Here is a 25,643-nt window from a genome sequence, read left to right as displayed (position 1 = left end):
TTGGCACAACAAGAGCATTATATAAGATTAAATAATTCTTACATAAGTCTGAGTGAATGCCTTTCATGAAGTACTGGGTGCTTATCATGGCTATAAGTAAAAATGAATCACTTCCTTTTTAAACTGGAGCTTTCAACCTTGTATTCTGTGTGGTTAATTGCCACAAACCAAAATAACCTTTTGAGCTCTATGAATTTTCACAGCTGCAGACTGGAGAAAAAAACCTCTCACCAATAAATAGAAACTTAAGAATTTCCAAAAGAAATTATTCCCCACTCTAATTGCCTCTTTTAGCACAAAGCCCAGCTCATTTATGCCAGAATATTAAATGTTCCTAACACATGTCTGTAGAGCCAAGAACCTGAGTATCATCTGAAGGACAGAATGAGAAAGACAAAAGGCAGGACAGTATGAATTCCACACTTTAGAACAGCACAGAGCACAGCCAACAGGTCAGGAAGTGCAGGTAATTAGCTTTTGCTAAAAGCTGCAGATTTGAGTAGAATCAGTGCTCAGCAGCCCGGTAACAGAATCAGGGAGGACTCTCAACATGTCCCTATATATAGGGAATTACAGGAATGTACCTTGTGCATGCTTTTAAACTATGGGAATAAGTATCCAAGGCCAGATTAGTATGTGGAATAGGAATCATCAAATCAGGAACCTAGGAGGAAACAGAGAAAAGCTTATTTCCAGTCTCCTTAATAGAAATATTTGAGAACCAGTACTGGGAAAGGTCAGAAATTGCAGGAAGAGCACTGGGACTCCAATGTAAGACTCGGTTATGCTGGGGGAGAAATTCTTTGGCCTGTCATCCTCCTCCACTCTGGGAAGGTCATCTGATACAAGAGTGAGTTCCTTGCTTCTCTGAAAGACAAATAAGAGCAGCAGTGAAGGATCTGGTGCAGGAAGACAAAGTCTGTGTAGGGAAGTACTGGGTTTGCAGTAGGAAGACATGGAAATAAAAGGGAGGCTGAAGGTCAGAAAACCACTGGCTGTCATGTTAAGGAGGAAGAGGAAAGAAATGAGGAAAGATAAGAGAAGTATTTGACAGATACCAAATGAAGCAAACAATCTCTGATGAATGGTATAGAGCACCTAAAGCTGGAGAGAGGAACAAGGTTAAAATATTCTGCTAAAATAACATAAGTCATCCATACAGAAACTGAAATCCCTTGTTGGCAAACATAGGAGTGGGAAGTATAGGAGAGAGTCAGTATATTAAAAGACCAGTGGATGGCAGCATATTTTTACTACCAGAATACTGGGTTGTCATGCCACATGTTTTGGTTGTAGCTCATCTGCTGACTTAACACATCATATGTCCCAAGAACAAATCCATGGTTGACTCTGATAAGTCAGCATAAGCAGAGATTTGTGCTTTTTATGTACAGATCATGTTCCTCCAAGACAGTGGTGACCACTACTGTAGCTGTCTCACACTGAGTCATCTGGAAGATTAAGAGCATATTCGTAAGAAGAGGAGTCAGCTACACACACCCTCTCTGAGCTTATAAGAATATTTCAGGAATAAAAACTCAGAAGGCTATGCCTGAAGAATCACCTTAGTGTATTATTCTGATAGTTCAGTGTGGTCGCAGTCCCAGGTTTATTGTTCTGCTATGAAGCTGGTGATTTCTTCTCAAAAGCTGGGAATAAAGTCTGTAAAATATAGAGGAATTTCTGGAGATACAAAATTATAGATGAAGACAAAAACTGTGTACCACTTCAGGTCATAGCATAATACTCATCCAACCCAACCTGGTGAGCATGAAGTAATTACAGGGAACACTTATTTGCTAATTAGACTTCAGAAAAACCCCCACATTATTCTTGATGATCATATTTATTGACTCTAAGTGGAAAAAACCCAACAAGTCTTAATGGATTTTACTCATTACCATACATAATGTCTATATTCCCTATTCACATAAATTTCAACTGAGAAGGAAAAATATACATTTTAAAAGAACAGTTTCTGAATTAATTTCATAAACAGACTTCCAATAAACTTCTGAAAGTTAGAAGGAAAGCTTTTTCAAGAGTTATAGCTCATGTTTTCTGAAGCAAAACACTTAATGTAAAGCACACCTGACATCTGACTTCATACACCCCAGAGGTTTTCTATGTAGTCTTCACTAAAGTGTACTTACTAAATGTTTTACAGTATCAGAGCATGAGCTCCTCCAACAGCTTTCAAACCTGTGAATTAGGTACTCACTGTAAACAAAGCTTCTATAAAAGGACAGTTCAAATACAAAAAAAAGGAGGGCATTAGTAGCCAAGTTTCTTTGGGAGATAGATTGCATTTGGTTCTAACTTCCTTAGAAAGAGCAGCAGACAAAAAAGCATGGTAATCATTTCTGTTATTTGAAGCTCTTCAGTTTTAAGAGCATTTGTAAAAACAGACCCAATTATAACAAACTGAGATTTGCATAATTAACTTTGAAACAAAGCATTCTTAGTGATAAATACATTAAGAGCTGAAATAAAATGTTAAGACAAGCTATTGTTTGTCAACTTGTCAGATACGTGTGCTGAAGCTTCCCTTCTAATTACAAGATGTTTAGTACAGCACAACAGATATTTTAAAACTAATACTGATGCTGGAATGTTTCTTCAATTGTAGTGCACTTCATCTGACAAGATTACCATGACAAAATACGAAAGGGAAAGAGGACAGAAAGCAATCATTTATAGACGTTCTAATTTTTCACTTAGAAATTCTTCCACACTATCTGTATTCCATTTGAGGATGCTCAGTTCTTCTGCAATGTTCCCACTGTCATCCAGCAGCTTTAGTACAGGGTCAGAACCACGCACATACTGGGGGGGAAAAAGAAAAGTCCATTACCTTGGGTGGAAAACACATTCTCCGTACTAACACTGCCCCTGCTCTCAAGTGATTTAAATCAGTTCGGACTTCTGACTTGCACTTAATGTCAGAGAGAGAAAAGTGGGTGAACAAGTCAAATGAAGGGGGATGGGGGTGGGTGTCAGAAACATCTCCTTTTTCTCCTTGGTGCCACAGGAGTTAAGGCATGTGCAGAGGGGCAGTGCCACAGGCCTGCCTTTGAAAGAGGGTATTTACTCCAACTATTTTAAGTTACCAAAGCTGGATTTTTGAATCAAGCAGATGAATGATTTTTCTTACATGATCAATAGCCTTTTTACTATTTTAGAAATTCTGTGTCACTTTAACAGGTCAAAGTTCTACTATCAATTTCTAATGTAATCACATTCTTTCTTGCTGTGTTGTATCTGCGCTTACTATGCTTTGCTGGTAACAGAATTCTTCAGCACTTCTCAAACCAAAACAAGTAATGCAAATAAAAGCTTTTAACAGTATCAGAAAGCTCTGACCATTTAAGTTTATGGAAAGATTTCCCCAGGAGTATTTCACTTTGCTCAACTGAGCTAACCTAGTTGGTTTTACTTAATGAAGCTAGTGGCACCTCTAATCAGTTTTTCAAAAGTCTTGTGAAATAAACACAGATTCATTTGCACATTTTTTTTCTGGTAGTACTCAATACCAATTGTAGTCTAGACTGCTTTGATGTTCAATAAATCTATAAAGTTAAAAAAAAAGAAACAGAAGTACAGAAAGCTTTTGAAAGAAACTGGAGGACACAGAGACATGAATGCGTGAGACAGAGGAAATCTGCTTTACATAGAATCTGCTGCTGAGAAGACAAATCACTTATTGCAGCCATGCATAGCTATGAAGTGATTCCAGATGGTGCCATTTGGGCAATAGAGATGAGAGCACAAAATGTGAGAATCAAGATGTGTATCTGTGAAGTACACTTGAAGTTCACACAGGATTTTAAGAGAAAGGTGAAGTCTTAGACTAGATCTTGAAACCAAAGAATTGTTGGAGCTTAAGGCAGTGCAGCTTATGCAACTTTACATATATGCAGGTCATAAGAAACACCATTCAGTATATACATTTCTAAGCATTTCTATAGTATATGCATGTTTGAAGTATATAGAGAAGAACCAGTGCAACAGAACACAGCAATGGAATTCTGAGAGGGAGAAGCAAAATCTGAGAATCACTGAATGTATGGAAATGGCAGCTCCATAAGAAAACTAGGGGATAACAGGAGAAAAAGAAACTATGGCAGAACAGCTTGAGTAAATCCAAGATATCTACAAAGTAAGAACAAAATATAAATATTCCTCAGATTCTTTTCCCATCTGCTATAATAATAATTTTTTCTTGGATTAAAACCAACCAAACAATAATAAAATAAACTATAACCTCACCACCAACTAAGAATTAGTACCAACCAATTACTGAGCAGTAAACAAATCAATATTACTAGCAAGAACTTGTAAAGATTCACACTGGCAATCCAAATATATGTCCTCTGCTAAAGGATTACTTGATCAGCAAATAGGGGTCTTCACCAAACTTAGTTCTTCCTAATATCGCAAATAAAGAAGTGAGGCTACTACTCACCTTGATTTGCAGTCCCCTGAAGAGTTTCGGCTTATCACTCCTGACAAAAGCTACGGTTTGGAGAAAAGGAAGAAAGAAAATCAAGTTCTTCCCTACTTGCATAAAGTAGATTTACATCAAATTAGTATTCCACAATTTATTTTTTTTTAAATTATGCTTTAGAAGATATTTTAATGTTAAAATCTTAGTACCTTCACAGAATTAATAATACCAAACTTATTATGCCAAAGGAACACCTATTTTTGCTAGTAATCCAAAAAAGAATTCTATCTGCTTGGATTTTCCTTGAACCAGTGCAACTGCGTTACACAATTTATCTGCACATAGAACTGACAGCCTTCAGCAGACTGGCCCATATGCTGCTGCTACGCGAATGTGAGGAAAAGCGTTGGAGCGATCAAAATCTGGCTGAGGATAAGCTTTGTGAGGGAGGCTGAGTGTGACACCCATCTCATCAGCACACTCCACACACACTGCAGCTCTGCGGGGGACAGGGCACACAGGAAACTGTGGGAAGAGGTGTTATTCTGGTGAACAAGACAGACAATCTTGTCTTGCAGAGATCTCTGAGATTACATGTTGAAAACCAGCAAGAAAACAAGGCTAGAAAACAGGAAGAGAAGCTGGTATCTCCTCTTGACACTCCTGAAGGCAGTGTGTGTCACGGCTCTATGGGCTACATGGAGAGAAGGCCAGGTCTGAGGGGGACTGCTGCTGCACAACTCCTCACGTGCAGCACGTGGCAGCAGGCAGCAGGTATTAACAGCACAACCCAGGCCTTGCATTAACCTTAACTTTGAAAAGACGATATGAAGTATTTCAGGACAATCCTGAGCATAATCCCCTATTTTGAAGCACTTCACCCTAATGAATGTCTGAATTCTAAAAGTTATTTAGAAAATTGCAGTCCTCATTCTTCCTTCTTAGTCAGGTTGTGCTAAAAGCTGAATTTAGTGTCTGTATTGACATTAAATGGATTCAGGATGTTCCTGCAGTATGTCAGTAGCATCTCCCCAGGGGTGAACCCTGTCAGTATAGACTGACTCCTACAAGGGTGCCAGCTGCATGTTAAAGCTGCTTTTTCAAGGTTAGACAACAATGAATCTCTCACAAATTGCAGTGCGTCCAGCTGGTGCATGGAGATGAGTGCAACCTCAGGACTAATGTTTCATACTGCTTGACAAAGTGTAGTGCTTTCCTCAGTAATTGCAGAGATAGCCCCTGCCATCTTTATACCTATCTTTAGATTACTGCAGACAGTTACCTTAACACTTTCTCAGCATGGTTAGACAGAGTGGCACTTATTTTCTTCTCTCTTCCACTGAGCTCCCAGTACAGATCCAAATCATATACTCTGCTTTCTGCACCAACCACTACACAGTATAAACAAGGTAAAAAAATACCAATGGCCCATGGAGCTGCCAGATGTACCAGGCCCCTGAAGAAAATGAGACATTCTCTTTATTCTTTCTACAGGACTGTACACTAATGCCATATTGTAAGCTGTGTATAACAATTTCAAATAGCCCAAAATAACCAGTACTTGCTCACATACTGCAATTTGATTCTGATTTAAACTCAAAGACATATTTTCAACTTCCTTGGCCTTGTGACATGTTGTCTTGGCTGTCATCAAAAGTGACATGCAAAAAGGCAGCAAAGAAATTTCTTATTCTCTGTTAAGTCCACAGACTGTTGAAGTGTTTCTTGAGGATTTTTTCCACATTTTTCTTCAACTTAAATCTACAGCTGAAATCAGTCTCTAGGGCTTTATACGAAAAGAAAGTTGTAAGAGTCAGTCAGTACAGTGGGTAACTGCAGAATGGTAAGAGAGCATAGTAAAATGGATAAAGTTTCTGAAGCAAATCTGAACTCTGGAACTCAACTGTTTTAAAAAATAGCCTTTGGGAGGGACCTCAGGTTACAGCACTTTAAGCTTGTAACAGGTGTGAGGATTTGTTACTTGAGCAACAGATGAAAGCTCCTTTGGACATGAGAGGCTGTTCTCTGGCTGCAGTGCTGGGCTGAACAAGCTCACATAAAGTGGAAACAGCATTAGGTGGAAGAAGAAAGTATTCTATAGGCAGCATTACATTCTGCCACATTAAAAGTAGCTATTACACACTTGTATCAATGTCAAATGTCTAAATCTTCTGAAAGCTGAAGCACTACAGAACATTTTTCCTGAAATTTTAGACAGCTGGAATAAAATTAGTTTCTGTTATGGCATATTTATTTCTAATGCTGATCATAGTGACTTTCAGCATCGCTCACTTGAATTTGCAATGCAACAAAGAAAAACACTCAACGTACAAATAACTTAATTTGTATATTCTGAATTTTGGAAGCTCAAATGGGAAACTCAAATACTGACATGCATTAAAAACACAGATTATCCCATCAAACACTTTTTTTTTCTTTCCATAAAATCAGTCCTTGAGTTGAATCAGCAGCCTTTGAAATGATGGGGTTAGGATGTCAGATACAGCTACAGTGCAAATTTTGGGACACATGACTACTTGCTTATCATGGGATGTGATGCATATGTTCCACCTTCACATTGCCCCAACAGTTTCCCCTCTATATCCTCACATCAACAATGCTTCTTACAGTTCTATGTCTGAAGGGTACTTGCCCATCATCTAACCACCATTATTTAGTAGTTTGGTGTTTAATACTAAAATCCTATCCTAGCTACCTTCCCATTTTCTCCTCTCTGTAGCAGCTTTAGAAATTACACACCACAGAGAAACAAGCCTGCCTCTAACCCATGCACGGGTAAGCAGGAGAGGCATTTTCCACTGTGACTTCTGTAAGACGAACTCTGAGCTTGGTGCCATGACCCCATGCTCTGGTGAATTAAACACCGGCCCAGAAGTCAGAGCTGTTCACCAGACACCTTTGCAAAATCACTTCACCTTATGCTCCTATACACAATGAGTACCAAAGCACTTCTGTTGGAAGGCACTCCTGAGATGTTCCTTAAGAGAAGACTGGATTGCCATGCAATCAATTACAACTACAAGGTCAGAGAAGGATCAAGTGCGTACGAGCATTTTAAAGCCTGGCCCGCATCGAACAGTGCTTTTAAAAATCTAAAAGCAGCCTGTACCTATGAACATAGTAGAATGGAGAACTCACTGCTATTGTTACAATGGCCATTTGTTTCAATACAAAACAAAGAGGTGTTAGAAGAAAGTCAACTATTTTGTTGGAATTAAATCCCAGAGTTCTAAGTGGAGACTGTTAAGGAATCTAAGAATCACTGTGGCCCAAAGGGCAAGTCTGTGTATATGCACACACACACACCCCTGCACTACGCTCCTAGGAGCAGCAGGACACAGCATAAGAGAAATTCCTGACTCAGAATGGACATGACACCACAGCTCCCCAAGCAGAACAAACAGTTGTTGTGAGTTAACTTGAATAAACAGAAAGCAAGTGTAATATTACTTCAGATAAGCTAAAGGGTAGTCTGCTTGATTGGCCATGAATTATTAGAAACAAGCCATTTGAAAATAAGAAATTTTACTGGAGACACAACTGCATGCATAATGTTGCAGAATTTTACATTAAAAAGGCACAAAGGACTTGACCATACAGACTTGATCATTTTGTACCTGAAATAAACTTGAATTAAAAAAACATTTTATTGAGGCACTGCCAATTATCAAGTGTTAAATCTATGAAGAAGAATCCAAAATTAGAGGTAGAGTAAGAGAGGGACATTTTATGAAGACAGGAAATTCCAACATTTAATAATGCCACCAATAGCTAAGCATTGCTAAGACAATTGGCAATATTTGCTAAAAATGTGAATACGTAAATCACTGGGCAAGCCAAAAGCATTAATGTCTTCCCTTAGAGCCTTTAATAACTTGTTTTGGGGACAAATACATGCTCTGCAGTTTTGAAGATGGTATGAGTCTGCTTCAAAAGTTACCATTAAAGCCTAGCAAAAAGACTGAACTACAGCACACAGCAAGCACTCATTTCCATTTTAATGACTATAGCTCTGTACCTTTTGGGGACCTCAGTTTGAGATAAAAATCTAAATTTAAGAATTTATATGGCACATCAATAACTACTATTTGTAGTCTCTTAATCAAGTTACAATGCAGCTGTTCATGATTTTATAAAAAGCACATGCTTTCATCAATGAATCCAAGACAGAGTTCCAATCAAGCCAGAAGAAGAACTTCAAAAAATCCCTGTGACAGGGTACTTTGTATAAGCAGTTGGGCAAGAGACATTTCTGAATCTGAAGCGAAGTATTGTTTTAATTTGTGAGTCATTTGTTTATGAAAGATTACGTTAAAGCAATGCTTGTCTCCCACTACAATATCCATATTTCTTACCAAGAGTTTTAGTAATGCTTTTATCCATGCAAGATTTAAGGTTAATATAATTTTCTAACTTTCTTTCATCAGTATTTATGAATTACAGATTAAAATAACTAGGAAATGAGTGATCTTACCTCATACAATATAACCCCATAAGAAATTGTATTTTAGTAGCTAAAAGAATCCCCCTCACACTTGGAGAACTTGGGTGATATGATAGTGCTGACTGACTCTGAAGTCAGAGGATCTCATGTAGTGCACACTGCAGGAGTTCAAGGATTAAGGACCTTGTTTCTAGAACAGATCTGCTGGAAGCACATCCATTTCTTAACTAAAAGAGTTGCAGTGGGAGAGGTGAGAATTATTTTATTTAAAAAAAAGAATGGAGAGAAATATGAAAGGAATGTTCAATGAAAAAACCCAGTCTAATTCAGTTTTTTAAACAAACTGGAAAGAATGGTGTTTAGACTCCTTACAATCTCCTATCTCATGGTGAACAGAACACAGCTGCCACTGAAAAGTCAACTTAAAACAAATATGCTAGATTAATCACTGACCCAGCTAATTCATTATGCTATTCCAGAGTTTCAGATTTATGGATGTCAGCCAAAAACTGTCACATTTTGTGTTACCTAGTATATTAAGATGTTGCTTCATCTATGAATCTTGTCACTGAGGTTTTTAATATTCTACTTCGATGGAGTGCTTTTAAATGACAAATATTTAAGAACAGTTTTATACAGAACAATTTCAAAATATATGTAATATAGGAATTAATTTTAGAGTACAGCATTTATAATAGAGAAATTTATTTTTAAGGGAAAACTATCAGTAAGAATATTTCAGTACTGAATTTAAAAGAGACATACAGAAATGTGGTCTGTTATCAGACTTATCACAAGAAACTGTATCTGAAAAACCTCATAGACATCCTTGGCCATCTTCACAAAAGCATTTAGTAGTTTGGTGTGACACTACAAACAATAAAATCCAGTTCAAGACTAAGATAATCTTGCTGATGACCAGACTTTTTCATCCTCTTGCTGAGGACTAGATTTTTTTCGTAATTTCTCACTCCTTTGCTTTCCTAGTATATACAAATATATTCCATATGTAATGATTGTCATATTTCAGGCACACAGGTGTATTCAGCAACTGTTTATAGCTGAAGATTATATAACCAGTAATTTTGAAAGAAACTTTGATAGAGAAGGACCACTGAATATTGCATTTAGTAACTGTGAGCAACCCACAGCTTCTTCCAACTGTGTAACTTTTACAAACCTTTATTAACTCAACTCATTTCAATCCTTAACTACTTTAATATGTGAATCTCATAATTAAAAAAATCCAACCACAACAAAAAAAACACTGTCATCCTTTGGCCAAATAAATCATAATCCCAAAGTAGTCTGAGACACATCAAGTCTGTGGAACTGAGCCAAGCGACAAAACAATTTACACAGGTACTTAAAGGTCAAGACTTCACAGTTACATACAGGAGTAACATACATCCATGTAATTCTAATACATACACAGTCCTGCAATTAACAGTGCCATTTTGTGTATACTCTGGGGAAAAAACCCAAACACACCCAAACAAACTCTTAACAAAACCCTCAGAGAAGCTATGGAAAAGAATTCAGTTATTTGTGATGAGACTTTGTCAGTGACAGGCTAAACAGTTCAATGAAGCCTAAAAAGACAATGCTTCAAAAACAGCAGCATGACCTTCAGGAAACCTAATGTCCATAGCAAATGTCCAAGTGAAAAGCTGAAATAAAAACACTTCTTGAATGTAAATGTCTTAAGAGGGAGACATTAAACATTGTTTCTGTTAAAAGTTAAAATAAAGGACAAAATCTAAGTATTCTGAGATTAATACTAATGTGAAGACAAATACCAGCTAGAAAAATATATTCTACTGCTTTTTAAAATTTCTAAGTATGCCTCTAGTAGATATCCCATCTTCCAACCTGTTCTAATACCCTAGCAGTAAATTTGGTGAAGATAAATTTAGATTGAGTAGCTGCAGAAATTGGTGATGAAAAGAAAAAAGAGAAATTTAAGTACTTTACTCAGTCCTTTTTTAATTCTTACTGTACTGTACTTACTGACTGGTAGTCAAAACAGAGATCCTACTAAAAAAACAATGAAATTTATCCAGCCACTTTAAAAAGTAAGCTTTATGATTAATGGAATAAATATTTGAGGAGGTTTAGATAACCAAGAATTGAAAGGAAAAAACTAGTCACACAATTTTCAGGTTTTTCCTTTTGCACCATTCCAAGTCTTTGGAACATGTTTCAAGGTGTGCACACAGCAGGAATTGAGGGCCATTCCCTGCAAGGACCTACACATGAAGGTAACTGAGGGCATAATGCAGGCTGGAGTCAGGCTAACAGGTTGACCTTTTCCTTCAAACCTATGGCTCAAACGAGCACTTAACTGTTACAAACCCAGAACCATAAAGCAGCTGAGTGAATGGGCAACAACAGTTGGGAATGTTTTTATGTTTGCTAAATTTGAACGGTCACGGACACAATATGGACTCCTGTGCTAACAAAGTTAATCTCCTCACATCCCTCAAGTAGGACAAGTCATTTGAAGAATTCTTATTTTGACATTTTATACGGTGGAAAAGAGAAAACAGCTTTGCTCTGGTCTTGTAGTCATTCATCTCAACTGTGTGTGGGCAGAGGTGGCAGGCAAGGGTATAAAGCAGCACAACTTACGTAAATTGTAACCTGTTTTAAAACATCTTTTTTCCCCCACTGTTTGTCAGCCAGCCTTCAAACTGGGAGGTATTGATACTTCCCATGGTAGATGAAGACATGCTGTCTGTGCAATTTTTAATTCTAAAGCTAGATTAGCACTTATGTCCAACTATGTCCAAAGTGCAGTATTATCACAGGAAAAAAACCAAAAATAACCGTAGTACTCCTATCACCTAAGCTCTTCCTTAATTTATAAGCAAAGTCCAGTTTGAAATTTCTCACAGATGCTTTTCCTGCAGCTTCCTCCCACCACACACTGATGGTACTGATTTTCCTTTTACACTACTGTATTCCATTCCCGCTAGTGGATTGTCATTATCCACTGATAAAACAATTATATGGCAGGATCTGTGAAAATAAAGTCGTTCCATAAGTGCACAATATAATTTCATCTATCAGTTACTGGAGACCAGTTCTATGAGTCTCAGATCAATGCAACTTTACTGATATAATATACTATTTATGACTACTTGTAATAGTACTTAAAAGTACATTTGTCATTCAGCTGTGACAGTATTTCATATTTGAAAGAATACTAGTAGCTTTACTTACCCTGGACTTGAGGGAACCTTCCCAATTTTCATCCACATACTTCTAGGACAGCTCCTGCATAAAGCTGTAATAATAAACAGAAGCTGTTAATGACAAAAGTAATCTAAATTACTAGTTTATTTATAGTGTGTTATCTGATGAACTATTTTTCTCTGAGAAGACAATATGCTATTCTGTTGATGCTAATTACAAGTAAGATCCTAGACAGAATCACAGTTCCAGACCTGTCTCTGCTTTATGCAATGGACTGTTCACCCAATATACATGATAATTTTCATTCATTATACTAAAAATGTAAAAAGAAATAAAGATCATCTGAGATACACTGTTGGTATAAGCACAGTTTCATTTTAAAAAATGCAATTGGACATGTTACAATGGGAATTATGGGCTAATAATAGCAAAAGTATTTATTCCTTCCCAAAGATACTAACAAAATCTCATTAAAAGAAACTTTGGTTTCCACTTTAAACCTAACTTGGACAGTGAAAGACTTATAATAAAGATAAGGCAGTGACTTCTCATTTGGGCTGTTGGTTGATTTTAGTTAATTGTATTTGCAGAGGACAGATCACATTAACAGGCCTTAGCTGAAGTAATATGTACAGGCTGGGCTAACTTGGATACTTGCACTTAGATGTCAATCACTTCTGTCATCTATGCATGATATTCAATCTTCTTAAAATATAAGTTAATTTCAATTTTATATAATATCTAAATTTAAAAACCCTCCACCTAATTATCTTGCATACTGTCATATTTTTAGACTATTTTGCGATTTTTTTTGCAACATGCAAATGGTTCTGTAGTTTTCTGAATCTTAAATAAATTAACAACAGATTTTCCAGCTACTAAAATAGAACTTCATACTTCAAAGTTAGGCATTTTAATATTACACATAGTATATATACTATATATAAAATACTGCATACCAAATCACATCCTTCTAAGCCTTAAACCCCACTGTTTCTAGATAAGCAGACAGAATGAGCTTAATTTAAAATTTTTAAATTTAATTAATTACCTTCCATAGACAATTAAAACCTCTGCTTTAATTTTCTTTTAGACAGTGTTTTCATAACAAATGTGCAAGTCAGGATATAGAAAAATATAACCTGACTGAAATTAAGTAAATTCACATTTCACTTAAAATATGAACTGCGAACACAAGTAATTAAAAGTAACCTTCATGAACCACTCTGAAAAAGCCAACCACACATCATAAAGAAATATCAAAGACAATTTTATTAACATTTCGTCACCCATCATATGGAGGCATTATGGACAGTCAGAAATACATGTTCATTTCTGAATATTCAAATTCTGAATTCAGGTCCAACTCAGTATTTGCTTAAATACTATGAATTAGAACATAAGAAATACTCTAATCATTTGCAGGGAGTTACAACTTCTCTCTTGGTGTGAACTAATCAGTAATCATTATTTCCATGGGAAACTGAAAAGAGACTGTTACACAGCATTATCTGTTCAGAACAGCATCTCAGAAATTTGCTTAACTACAGATACATTTTCAACTAAACATTGTATTTAAGATAAAAACCTCAGATTTGACTGTTAAAACCCAGAACTACTATGAAACAATACTCAAGAGATCACAAATACCAGATTTTTTTAAAGCTTTTTCACCACCCAAATACAGGTTTTTAATTAAAAAAATCAGTGCTAAACAGCTCAGATACTAGCTTGCATAATTAAAGTTTCTCTGGAATTCAAACATGAAGTAATTACAAAGATGGAGGAAACATGGAATAGTGGTTTATAAACTTCACTTACCAAGTCTCTCTCTCGTTCTTTAAAAAACGTTCAACAATTCTATCAGCAATCCTAGATTTACATATTCCTTTGTACACTCACTAATCCACTGAACATTTTTACTGCTTTCTCTGATACTGACGGTTATCCACATTTTTCTATCAAGAAGTCAGTATGAAGAAGTAGACAAAGGAATAAATAGCCTTTTATCTAGCTAATTACCTATTTTATGTAAGTCTATCATAAGCTAAGTACACTAACATTTAGGACAACAGTAAAATGAGCATTTTTAAATTCTCATTACTGCAAATTTCTCTTAGTCTTTTTATTTTTCCTTCCAACAAGTATTTTTATGGAACAAGATCACTGTAGGAATCTAAAATATGTAACTACTCACTACTCCCAGTTTGTAACTCCTGGCCAATATCTGATAGAAATTTAACAAAGAAAACAGCTCAATCATTGATGTCTAAATTCTGAGCTTGTAATTCTGCCATAATTGAAACCCAACTGTTCTGGTACAAAAAGATTTAGATTCATGCTGGGACAAACAGCTGCTATCTCAACAGCTAGACCAGAAAAAAAGAAGAATCAACTGGCTTCATTTATAACTCTAAACAAAGGTGTCTTTTGCAAAAAACCCCAGGTTTATTTGCATCACTTAGCCCACCACAAAAGCATAGTTGTTAATATGTGCTGCTGCTACCATCTCATTCTGTCCAGAGCAGATGTTCTCCAAATTTCCTTGTGAAGGCAGTCACTGTGTTCAAGGACTAATAAGAATGACACATATCACTCAGCATGGAGGCACACAAACATCTCGAGTCAGTTCATTACACAATGCTTAACTCATGAGTCAGTTCATTTTAAAGTAATGCTTCACTTGTTTTAGTGCTCATGAAAGTGAGTTTAGTACTAAAAGCAATGAAATAGACTCTCTAAGCTATTACTAGTGTCCATGCTAACATCCAAAACAAGTGCTGTTATGATTTCCAGGCTGATTCATGTCTGCATCTACAAAAAGAACTTAGCTTTTTTTTCCCAACATTCTAATAGAATGCTTTCTAAGGTTATTGTGACAATACCTGAACTTTTCCCTCATCTTCTCCAAAGCATGAACTTGAGTTCAGTTTAATTCAAAAGTTTTTGGAAAGCACCCGAAACTCTTGTAACAGTTCATACTGATGCAATCAGGTTGGCTCTTCACAAGTGAAGAGAGATAAACCACACTATAGGTCATGTCTGCTTTAACAATGAAGGAGAGCACTAATTATAGCAGAATAACACCATTTACGTAAGAATTGTGCTAGTTAAAAATATGCATTGTAAAAGTAAGGAACTTTAACTTACATGAAAGAAAACATCTCACTTGCTATTAGAAAGGGAAATGAAGCAATTTCTGCAAGACACAATTCCAGCAGTGCTTCATTTAGACATTGATATAGTATTGTTATCACAGTTACTCACGGTGAAGACTCCAGAAGAAAATAACATTCCTGCTATGTAACCATTAATGTTTACAACCAAACAGGAATTCAGACCAAACTGAACTGCAAAAAGTGGTATTGAACAGAGATTGCTCCTTGATCCTAAAAAAATTATGTTAGATCAAAGGTGTCAAAAAAGTTTCATAAAATACAGCAAGTTATACCTAATTTTACTTCTAAGACACTTTTGCTTTGCATGCTGCTTTCTTCTAACTACTGACTAAAGGCTGCCTGACACAGGTTACAAAGTGTCATTCAGACTGGATTTGTACAGCTGTTTGTAATCAGCTGAAAAAAATACAGTACCAGCATGTCTTAAAACATGAAATGAAACAGACTTTTAAGGCAGAGTCACAAAAGGGTCAATAACTACTTTATGGTACCTGGATTCTCTCCGATATGTACATACTGTCCTCTCCTAATATCAAACAGTTTCAAAAATATAGTTAAGTTCTGAGAACAAGCAGAAAAGCAAACTTATGATTACAGCTAAACCTCTAGAATTTTCACTTGCCTCAGGTACAAGATTATCTTCCACTAAATATTTAGTAACAACTCTCTTTCCAATGTAAACAGTGTTTTTATGAAATTCACTGCAATTCTAATTTTATATTCTGATATAAGCAGGTCTACAGAAGATGGCTCCTCATCTCCTATCAACTTCAAAAAATTTAAGGAAAAATACAGATGTTATTATTCTTAATGACAAAGTTCTTTGGTGTATGAAAAATGGTACTGTTGAAAAACAGGGTAAATGATCTCTTTCATGAAAGCATGCAAATTAATTTTTACCGTATTCCATCCACACACCCAGAAAGCAAAACAGGTTAATTAATATTTGTTCTTCTGAGAAATTTACAGCAAAAAGAGATTTTGTTGAAAATTTCTTTTGCTTTTTCCTAAACTCTTCTAACTAGCACTTCATTTGTGACTTTTATTAGAAAACTAATCTTCTAAACTAGAAAACTTTAAAAGAATATACACGGAGATACGAACTATAAAATATTTTCTATGGGAGAGATTGTAGTTATACAGACAGCTCAAGATTTTCAAAATCACTCTTGTCTTTCCTTTTCCTGGAGGCAGAACATGAGTAAGAATTTGTGGGTTAACAGGGAGAAGTCAGAAAGCCTCAATTCCAGGAACATTATGAATTACTGCTCTGTAATACAGAAAGCCAAGAAAGTCATTGCTACACTCACACATCATACTGAACTGATGTCATCAGTAAATTTAGCAACAAAGCAGCTTCTACCACTGACAGCTCACTATCCTGTGAAGGGAGATGCCTAACTCTAAATAAGAGTGTGGCAACAGAGTCTAACAGTCGAATACCAGTTTTGTGAATCAGTGCTACTCCTGTGATTAGTGATATGTATTACAGGCAAATTGCTCTGAACAAAGCTGAAGCAGAATCTAAGCTCTCATTTATTTGCGGGGAAGGAAATTCCAACCGAATATAAGGGTGAAAAAAAGTCACAATGATGGTGTTTTAAGCACTGAAATAATTTACTAAGAAAGATTGTATAATCTGCATTCTTGGAGATCCCCAGAACTTTGAGTTCTGCTTTGATTAGGAGACTTAAAGGAGACTTTTTATTCTGTACATACAAAACATAGTTGTGCATTACTATTACATTCTTCAGCATACAGGAAATATGTCATCCATCACTATTTTTGGTGTTAAATGATATCCTCCTTGCAGGATTCTATAAACATTTGTGCTGTTTAAATCCAATAAACACTGAAAAGTTACAAAACGACTTCTGCTCCTGGCAGCCTATTTTTATTAACTTTGGTCTCTGCAATGTTTGGTGTGGTGTAAGGTTGTGTGAGCAAGAGATCTGGCACAAGGGTGAAAGAGAAAATGCAGAAGCTGAGCAACCATCAGCTTTAGACCTCTGGAGCTGTAGCCTGGATTAGGTGGTGTTGAATACCCAATTTGAGTGGGGGTGAAGGGCAGAGTGGAATAGAGAAGGGTGGCAGAAAAAGGGCTCCTATGTACAGGCTCTCACTTGGACCTAGTCAGAATTATGCAAGCGAAAGAGTACAGACAGGAATTAACAGGTCAGGTTTCAATTCTGGACTTTACCATCTGATTACATCTAAGCACCTACTTACCTCTAGAAGTAGAGTCCCTGAACATCTCTTTTATTCTCCAGTCTGTGCTTTTGTTAAAAAATAAAGCATCTTAGAGTTGCAAAGAAAACAGTGAGAACAGATCTCATGAGATACTTATTTGACCTTGCGCATTTCATTATTTTGAGAGTTTTACTTTTTGAAGTTTCTTCAACAAATGTAGAGTCAAATGCCAGTACTTTATCTAGATGAAGGTCAGCCTTAATCAGCTAAACCCATTCCATTCACCAGCACAGATGCACATCAACAACTGAAACTCACATTTAGCAAATTCACATTTATAGCTTCCCTAACTTTTTTCATTGATAAGATTAGATAGAGCTTTTTCATGGGTAACGCTTACCCTATTACAGACAGATAACGCATTTTACCTTAGTTTATCTGACAGAGATGAACACTTGGTGAATCTGAGCCACACAAAAGACAGTAAATTTCTGTCTTAGGCATTGACTAGTTAGCTGCACCTTCCTTATCTAGGACTACTGCTTGTAAACATTCATTTTCATTGCCAATAGCATCATGTACATGTTAGGGAAGGGAAAGAGCATACATGGTAAAGTTCTTGAGGAAGGACATCAATTGCAGCACATTTTTAGTACAAGGAATGTTTGTGAATAATATTTTGAAGCAACAGTACTGGTAAGAGACTTTCTCAATTAGAAAAAAAAATATCATCTCAGTTCCCCCAAATTCCTTATCAATATAGTCCATAAAATCATTCCTATATGAACTGAATGGGACACTGAGTTAAGGGCAAACTTTGAAAGGAGATCGTATGACATATTAGTCTTACCTACAGAGTTCTGATTGTTTACTTGAATGTTAAATAAAGTATGCTGTCATTGAATCACACTATTTTTGAAGTCACACTTGCTAGAAAACTCAATGAATTGGAACCATTTTTGTGTACCATGTTAGAAATAAGGAATACAGTTATGTAAAAACACAATTTGATTTTTTACAAAGTAGCCAAGAGATTTTAGAGAACATATCAAAAGACAGAAAAAGATGCAGGTTCTGAGAAACAGCTAGAAGTAGTAAACTAAAGTTCTAATTCATTTCTGTAAGCATTGATATGACTTACACTTACTTTACATCACTGAAATGTCAATGAATTCTAAGCAGTTCTCTGTTTTTAACCATTGAGTTGAAAACCAGAAGTTCCAATGAGAGTGGAACTATTCAACTTAAGAGCCTCTGGCCGAACAAGGAGGCAGTCAACAGCAATTTGAGTATAGCACTTTAATTAGAGAAATGAAAAGAAAAAAACAAATCTGAAAAATGAATGTAAATTGGGTCACACAGGAGTAGCCTGAAGCCTCAAAAGCACTTCAAGTTATTCTATTTCCAATAATTACTGTGAGTTTTGTAAACTATTTTTTGAGTTTTAAAATCTAAGTCTGAACAAGAATGTCACCTTTTTCTATTCCTTCTTATAATTCATAAGACCACATATTTAGGAATTCTACACATGTAAGAGGGTGGAGTTTTAAGAAAGCCTTCATTTTGTTTTGTTGGGTTTTTTTTAATAGAAGAAGCACCTAGTCATTACACCTGATGTCCTGTTTTCTAAGTCACCAAACACTTTAACATTACAACATGACAAATACTTGACAGTAGAAATTTAAAATGCTCAAGTTCAACAAATATTAGTGAGCAAAATATATTTTTCAAAGCTCCATTTAGATATATTGGTAACTTTTATGGGTTGTAGCAATCCTGCAAAGTGCAACTGTGAAATTTAATGTATTGCAAGTTTTATCAGAGAGTTGATTTTTGAAATCAATTTGGATTTTGACATGCATATATTGTTGAGATAAATCTAAGATTATATATACAATTAATGGGATATGCTTATAGTTATGTCTGAAATGATCACACAGCCTAAGTGAAGCTGCAGATGGAGTGCAGCTATTTTCAGCTACTGCAGAATATGGACAATCTCTCCTGCTACTACAATTTCACGCACAGTTAGCTTCACCTCCATTTCATCCTTCTATGTTTTACACACCAGCAGGACTCTGCATCTGACAGAGTGAGGCTTAAAACTTGCAGCTGTCTAAAGCAATACTGTTTAAGCTAGCTTCTGAATTAGTGTGAGACTGCATACAAAATCTCTAGAGGAGGAGAAAATAACCAGAACATTTTTTCATTTTACTCACAGTCCAATTATGAAGTAATTAAAATATTTCACTGGACAGGTGTCAGCAGAAGTTCAGAGGAAGACAAATTCTGTGTAACAAGAATATCTCACAGCTATTTTCCACAACGTCAATTCACAAACTACTGGACCAGTAACAAGAGCAGGATTAATAAATACACTTCTTTCAAGGCTATGAAACAGTTCAAATCTGTGAACATCTCATTTGAGGTTGCACTGGTACTATGCAGCATGAAGTATTTTTAGGCCCGAGGGTATTTCACAGATCATTTGTGAAAAGCAGCAATTGCATAAAAATTCCCAGATAGATGTGCTATTACCTTTAATTTTAAATTCTCACTTAGAACTCAGGCACAAGTCATGCAATAAACTAACTCTTGCTTTCCCTATTTCTAGTATTTGCCACATACTTGCAAGAGAATTAAATTAAAACCTGCAGCCTGTCCTGGAACTCCAGTAGTTTGCAAGTCTGTTTGTAGCACAGACAACCAACCTGCTGTGCCCCTCGTGGGAAGCGATACCTGCTCACATAATGAGCAAGCTACATCACATACTGGAATCATGGCTCAGAGAAAACAGATTCATGTACTTGGAGGATGTTCAACCATGTAGTCACAGCTTCAGCAAAACCCAGAGCACCACTGCTCTGGAGCTCAGCAACATGTCAGGCTGCTAATCAGAAAGTCAAACATCTTACATTGAGATGCAGTTTTTCAGAGTAAGATGAAAAATTCTACAAGCAAGAGGGCAGGAAAAAAAAGCTTTAAAGTCTGTCAATATTAGGAAACTACTAATTATTAATTCTCTTCCAATCTCAAACACTTGCTTCTTGATACTTAATATATTGTACCTAACACTGTAATCAGTGGTTTTATTAAAAATTAAAGGCAGACTTTTTTTTTTTAAATATTAGGCTGAATTTAATTGATGGGAGAAACCTGCTAGATTTCCTCATTAATTTCATGTTGTCAGTTATTTCACTATCTCCTAACCATTAAAAATAATTTCAGCATCTCTCCTCCTTTAAACCTCTACTTTCCTGATTTGTCTTCACTATATTCTAGAACACTCTTAAATTACCACACATTAGACAACATGTATTCTTTTCAAGAACTCTACAAATTCTTCATGGATAACATACCTTAAGGAACACAGATATTTATTTACTACAGATAAACGAAAGGTCTAATGAAGCATGAGCTCTGAGAGAGATCACTCCCCAAATATCCAGCTGTTCTCACCACTGCAGGATGGAGTTGAGCAGTCCTGCTTCAATCAGGTTCGAGCCACTCCAGGAACTGACCTGGAGGCTGTGCCAGCCTTTTGTTTCTCAGGACTGAACTAAGCTATCCTGGCCATTATGCTATGGGTCAATGACCAAGCAGGAGCTGTCATCAAGCATCACTCTCCTTATCCTCTTCTTTTGCCCTCTTCAAATCCCATTTATCTTCCTCTTAAAAGAAGCTGGATATAGCTCCCAAATATGGTCACGTCACAGCAGAGAAGGGCTGCCAAAGAACCAAAGATTCCCCTGTTCGTACAGGGACACTATTTTATGGCAGTATGGCAAGTCTGCCAATCTAGACCGTGTAGATGGATATTGGGCTATGAATAAATGTTGTGTTTTCCTCTTGAAATTATAACCCAGATTCTCACATACTTTTTAAAATTTAAAATTTCATAAACATAACACGTTAAATTATTCCACAAGGGATTTGGTCCAAAACTCACCTTTCTAGTTTCCAGCTGAGCTTCTTCTTGGCAGCACTCCCTGCAGAATGGATCCAACTGATTCAGATTGAACTGCCCAAGAAGGTTGCAAGAACTGCACAGCAAGTTACTGGAGAAGCCCAGCTCTCTGCAAGCTTCTGATGACAACTGCGCTCCATAAACACTTACCTGAAAGTCAATACAATGTTACACTTTAGTATTAACTTTTTTTTTTTTAAGACGACTTTAAATGCTTTAGTGATGACAGAGAACAAGTAAGTCTCTTGTGACTGTTTTACAAAAATGCCTAAATGGTCAGCCCAAGGGTTCAAAACACCACCCTATTTTGAAGAAGGGTCTTAAATTAACAGGGAATTCCAGACACTCATAGTATGTACATTTCAAGGTATCAGACCTGCCAAAATTTATTTATATACACTTCTGATAATTCTACTGCTTTCCCATTGCTAATTCCAAGTTAAGAAGAAAACCCAAAGGTAATGAATCAGCTACAGCTTTCCAAAGCCTCCTCTTCAAAAACAATTTCGGTAAGTTTCGTATCACTGAAAACACCCTTGGAAAGTAATGTAACAGCTAAACTTGGGAAAAACACAACCAGAAATTAACCAAACTGCTCAACAAGACATACCGGTAGGATTTTAATCTCATGTTTGCATTAATGGTACAAGAAAATTGCATATACTGTAAGTGGAAGTATTACCGCAGTTCTATGCCCTAGGGTATATCACCGTGTCCCGCAGCCGTAGGGAGGAGGAGGAGAGAAGTTCCAGCAGGCAGGAATTGTGCAGCAAGATTGATTGATTTAATTATTTTACAAACTCTTTCATAGACTTTTTTCTTCATAGTCTAACTGGAAAAGGATCAGCCACCCCTTGGGGTGATTGGCTAAAATCCTAAAACATCCATTGTCAAAATATTTTCCGACTATACTATAAACAAGACTTTTCAAGGCTGCAGGTGTTTGGTTGTTTACATAATTCTGCTACCTGTTCTGTGAGAGAGAAAAGTCTCTCATGGGCTTAGAAAATAGCAAGAAAATCCTTGCTAGCAGCATTTTTGTATCTACATGGAAGTGCAGATAAAACCCTGCAATTCTGGTTTATTAGCAATACATTACAACAGGCAATTCAATTACATGGCTTCTATGTAAAACACCGGTTCTGCTTTTTATGGGCAGCAAAAAGAATGCAACCAATCACAACACTTAAATGATATTTGGGTTTTGTTCTCATAGAATCACTAAGGTTGGAAAAGACCTCTAAGGTCATCGAGTCCAATCATTAACCCAGCACCACGGTGTTCACCCTCAAACCCTGTCCCAAGTGCCACATCCACATGCCTTTTGAATGCTTCCAGAGATGGTGATTCCACCACTTCCCTAGGCAGCCCATTTCAGTGCCTGACCACCTTTTCAGTGAAGAAATTATTCCTAATATCCTATCTAAACTTCCCTTTGTGCATCCTAAGGCCATCTTCTCTCACCCCATCACTTGCTACCTGAGAGAAGAAGCCGACTCCCACCTGGCTACACCCTCCTTTCAGGCAGTTGTAGAGACTGGTAAGTTCCCCCTGATCCTCCTTTTCTCCAGGCTGACCTCCCCCAGCTGCTCCTCACAGAACTTGTGCTCCAGACCCTTCCCCAGCTCCACTGTCCTTCTCTGGGCTCACTCCAGCACCTCAATATCTTTCTTGTAGCAAATTCACATTCCCACTTTTCTACACATGGATTTCTCACACCTTGGCTTAAAATCTTCCCTTCCAGCTGCTTGCTTTGGAGGGGAAAAAGTGAGAGAGGAAATTAAGAAAGGAGAGAAAGAAGGCAGCTTTCCCAGATGCTTTTCATGCTGGGTAAAAGACCTCAGGCATACCCTGCTACAGCCAAAGCACCAAAAAAACAAACAGCACCGCTGTGTTCAGAGATGAGTGACAGGGCACCAGCAAACTCAACTGGATGATAACAGAACAAGACTCAGAAAAGTTATGCTGGGCCAAACAGAAAAGTAAAGAAGAAAAACTAAGTTTGTCATTCAGCAAAACAGACTTCTCGTCACATTCACATATCACCTAATCCATGCAGCACACTCAAGTAAGGTAGAGACAAACCCCATTTCCTCTGCTGAAGTGGCCAACTTACAGCTGAAGGAAAGACAGGTCACTTATGTGACAGAAAATATCATGGATTGGGAATTGGTAGAAAACATATTAGGTGCCTCATTATTTTGTTTCTCTGTATCTGCTAAAAAAAAGAGTTAAAGCATGAACAGAGAAGTATAATACATGAAAAAACTATTCTGAAAACATTATTCTGTCAGACAGAAAGATGTTTTTCTTCTTCCTACAGAACACTGTATAACAACAGACAAGCAAAACTGGAACCCTGTTCTACTGGAATAATTTCTTTTTTAGTATTTTTACTAAGGTATTTAATTTTTAAGTATTTTGTATTTATCTTCTTAAAATATTTATCTTTTCTGAGGGATACTGACAATAACAAATACAACAATGGCACAGTAGTACAAAAAGCCCCTAAAGAGCATTCCAAACACAGCTAAAGCTACATTCTAGTTATTGTTCACTTGTTAAATTAACGAGCATAGCAACTAAAACAATTTTCTTGCACCTTGTTGCTTGCCATCCACCCCTTTGAAGCTTTATTGTCATCTTTTCACCACTTTTGGATCTGTTCACCTTGAAGCAGTAACAGGGCTACTGGCATTGTCACTTTGCTTCCAGCAGCCTTGCTCCTCACACATTTGCCCAGCAGACCCCTACACAATCCACAAATGTAAGGCCAACAGTCTCCTGAGGACTTTTTTTCGGGTTGTGTCTGTGTGAGAAAGAACCAACCAAAACACTAACAGTGTATGAAAGTAAGTAAAGACTCCATTACGTGGCAATTCCTCACTCAAGCAGTTTTGGTTACATAGCAAGCACCAAACATCTTGAGAAAAAAACTACAGAGAGGTACAGGAAAGAATAAATAGAAGGTTTCTCTCCCTATTATTTTTCCTCAATTTTTAGTACCTTAACTATCATATTATCCTGAAACAATAAATGTACTAATCATAATAAATGTCTCTGATTGGGACTGGAAAGAAATCCTAGCACTTCAGAACGTAAATTCCCATCAGAACAAGATAATTTCAGCTACTTAGTGAGTGACGCGCCTCATTTCATCAGCATTCTCTCCTTCAAAGCTTTGACTTCAAATACACGTTACACTGTTGCTTTGTTTTCACACCAAATAATTTACTATATTAAAACAAAGGCAGCACCAATACAAACTATTTTAGGAAGAAGGCAGAAGCAGAGCCCAGCCTCCGACACGGAAAGCAAAAGAGGAGGCCACGGCCGCAGGAGCAGGAAGAGCCGCTCGCGCCTCCCGCACTGGGACACGTCTCACTCCACCCTCCCCGCCCTCACACCCGCTCTCTTTCTCTCAGAAACTGCAGCCACGCTCAGCCCCGAGCGCGAAGGCGCCGGATCCGGCTCTCACCGCCTGCAGCCCCAGGAGCCAGCAGAGCCAGCAGAGCCAGCGCCGCCCCAGCGCCCCCAGCTCGGCAGCCGCCGCCATCTTGGTGCCGGAGCGCCCCTGCCAGCGCCGCCGGGGCCGGGGAAGGACCTCACCCATCGCGGGTGACCGAAACACCGCCTGATGCGGGAGAACACTGAACTTGCTCCCAGCCCCCGGCACCGCAAGCAGAAACAGCTAATCCAGAATATCTTCTGGAATTCTAGAGCAAAGATATTTTAGTCTATTCAGAGCAGTGCTTCGCAGCGAGGCTAGAACTACCATTCCCGAATGCTAGTCAGGCATTGCGGAAACAACCCTGAATAAAGCCCTTTCCCCTTTCCCGGGAACGGCTGCCAACTGGCACAGCGGCCCAGCCCAGTGATTGACAGCCGGTCTGACCAATAGTACTGTGCGTTTCCCCGGGGCCGCGGTGCCTGTGCCCAACGAGGATGGGCGGATGGGCGGGACTTCAAGCAGCGCCTTCCAATCACGAAGGGACGCATGTAGGCGGGACATCGCCTCGCTCCGGCGGCTCAGAGGGGGAGGCGGAGTCAGCGCCCAGGGAGGGGCGATTCCCACTCCGGGCCAATCGAACTGCGTGAAAGGCGGGGCCGCGGCAGCACCGCCCAATGGCGGGGGCACGGGGCGGGGCCCGCCGCGGGGCCCGGCGGCGGCGGCGGCGGCGGCGGCGTGGGGCGGGG

General features: G+C 37.8%; 1 protein-coding gene across 1 annotated transcript; it reads right to left on the bottom strand.

Moving 5' to 3' along the window:
* Positions 1–1,827: 1,827 nt before the first annotated feature.
* Positions 1,828–25,229, bottom strand: SELENOF (selenoprotein F). The gene is made up of 5 exons (XM_082287172.1): positions 24,925–25,229; positions 21,429–21,596; positions 12,138–12,201; positions 4,466–4,515; positions 1,828–2,826 (listed from the first exon to the last, which is right to left on the bottom strand). Exons 1-5 carry the CDS (start codon positions 25,057–25,059, stop codon positions 2,695–2,697), a joined length of 549 nt encoding a protein of 182 aa, XP_082143298.1. The 5' UTR covers positions 25,060–25,229; the 3' UTR covers positions 1,828–2,694.
* Positions 25,230–25,643: the final 414 nt, after the last annotated feature.

The sequence above is a fragment of the Coloeus monedula genome (assembly GCF_965178545.1).
Source record: "Coloeus monedula genome assembly, chromosome: 9".
In the NCBI taxonomy this organism is placed as follows: Eukaryota; Metazoa; Chordata; class Aves; order Passeriformes; family Corvidae; genus Coloeus; species Coloeus monedula.
This window is presented reverse-complemented; position numbering and strand designations above follow the sequence as displayed.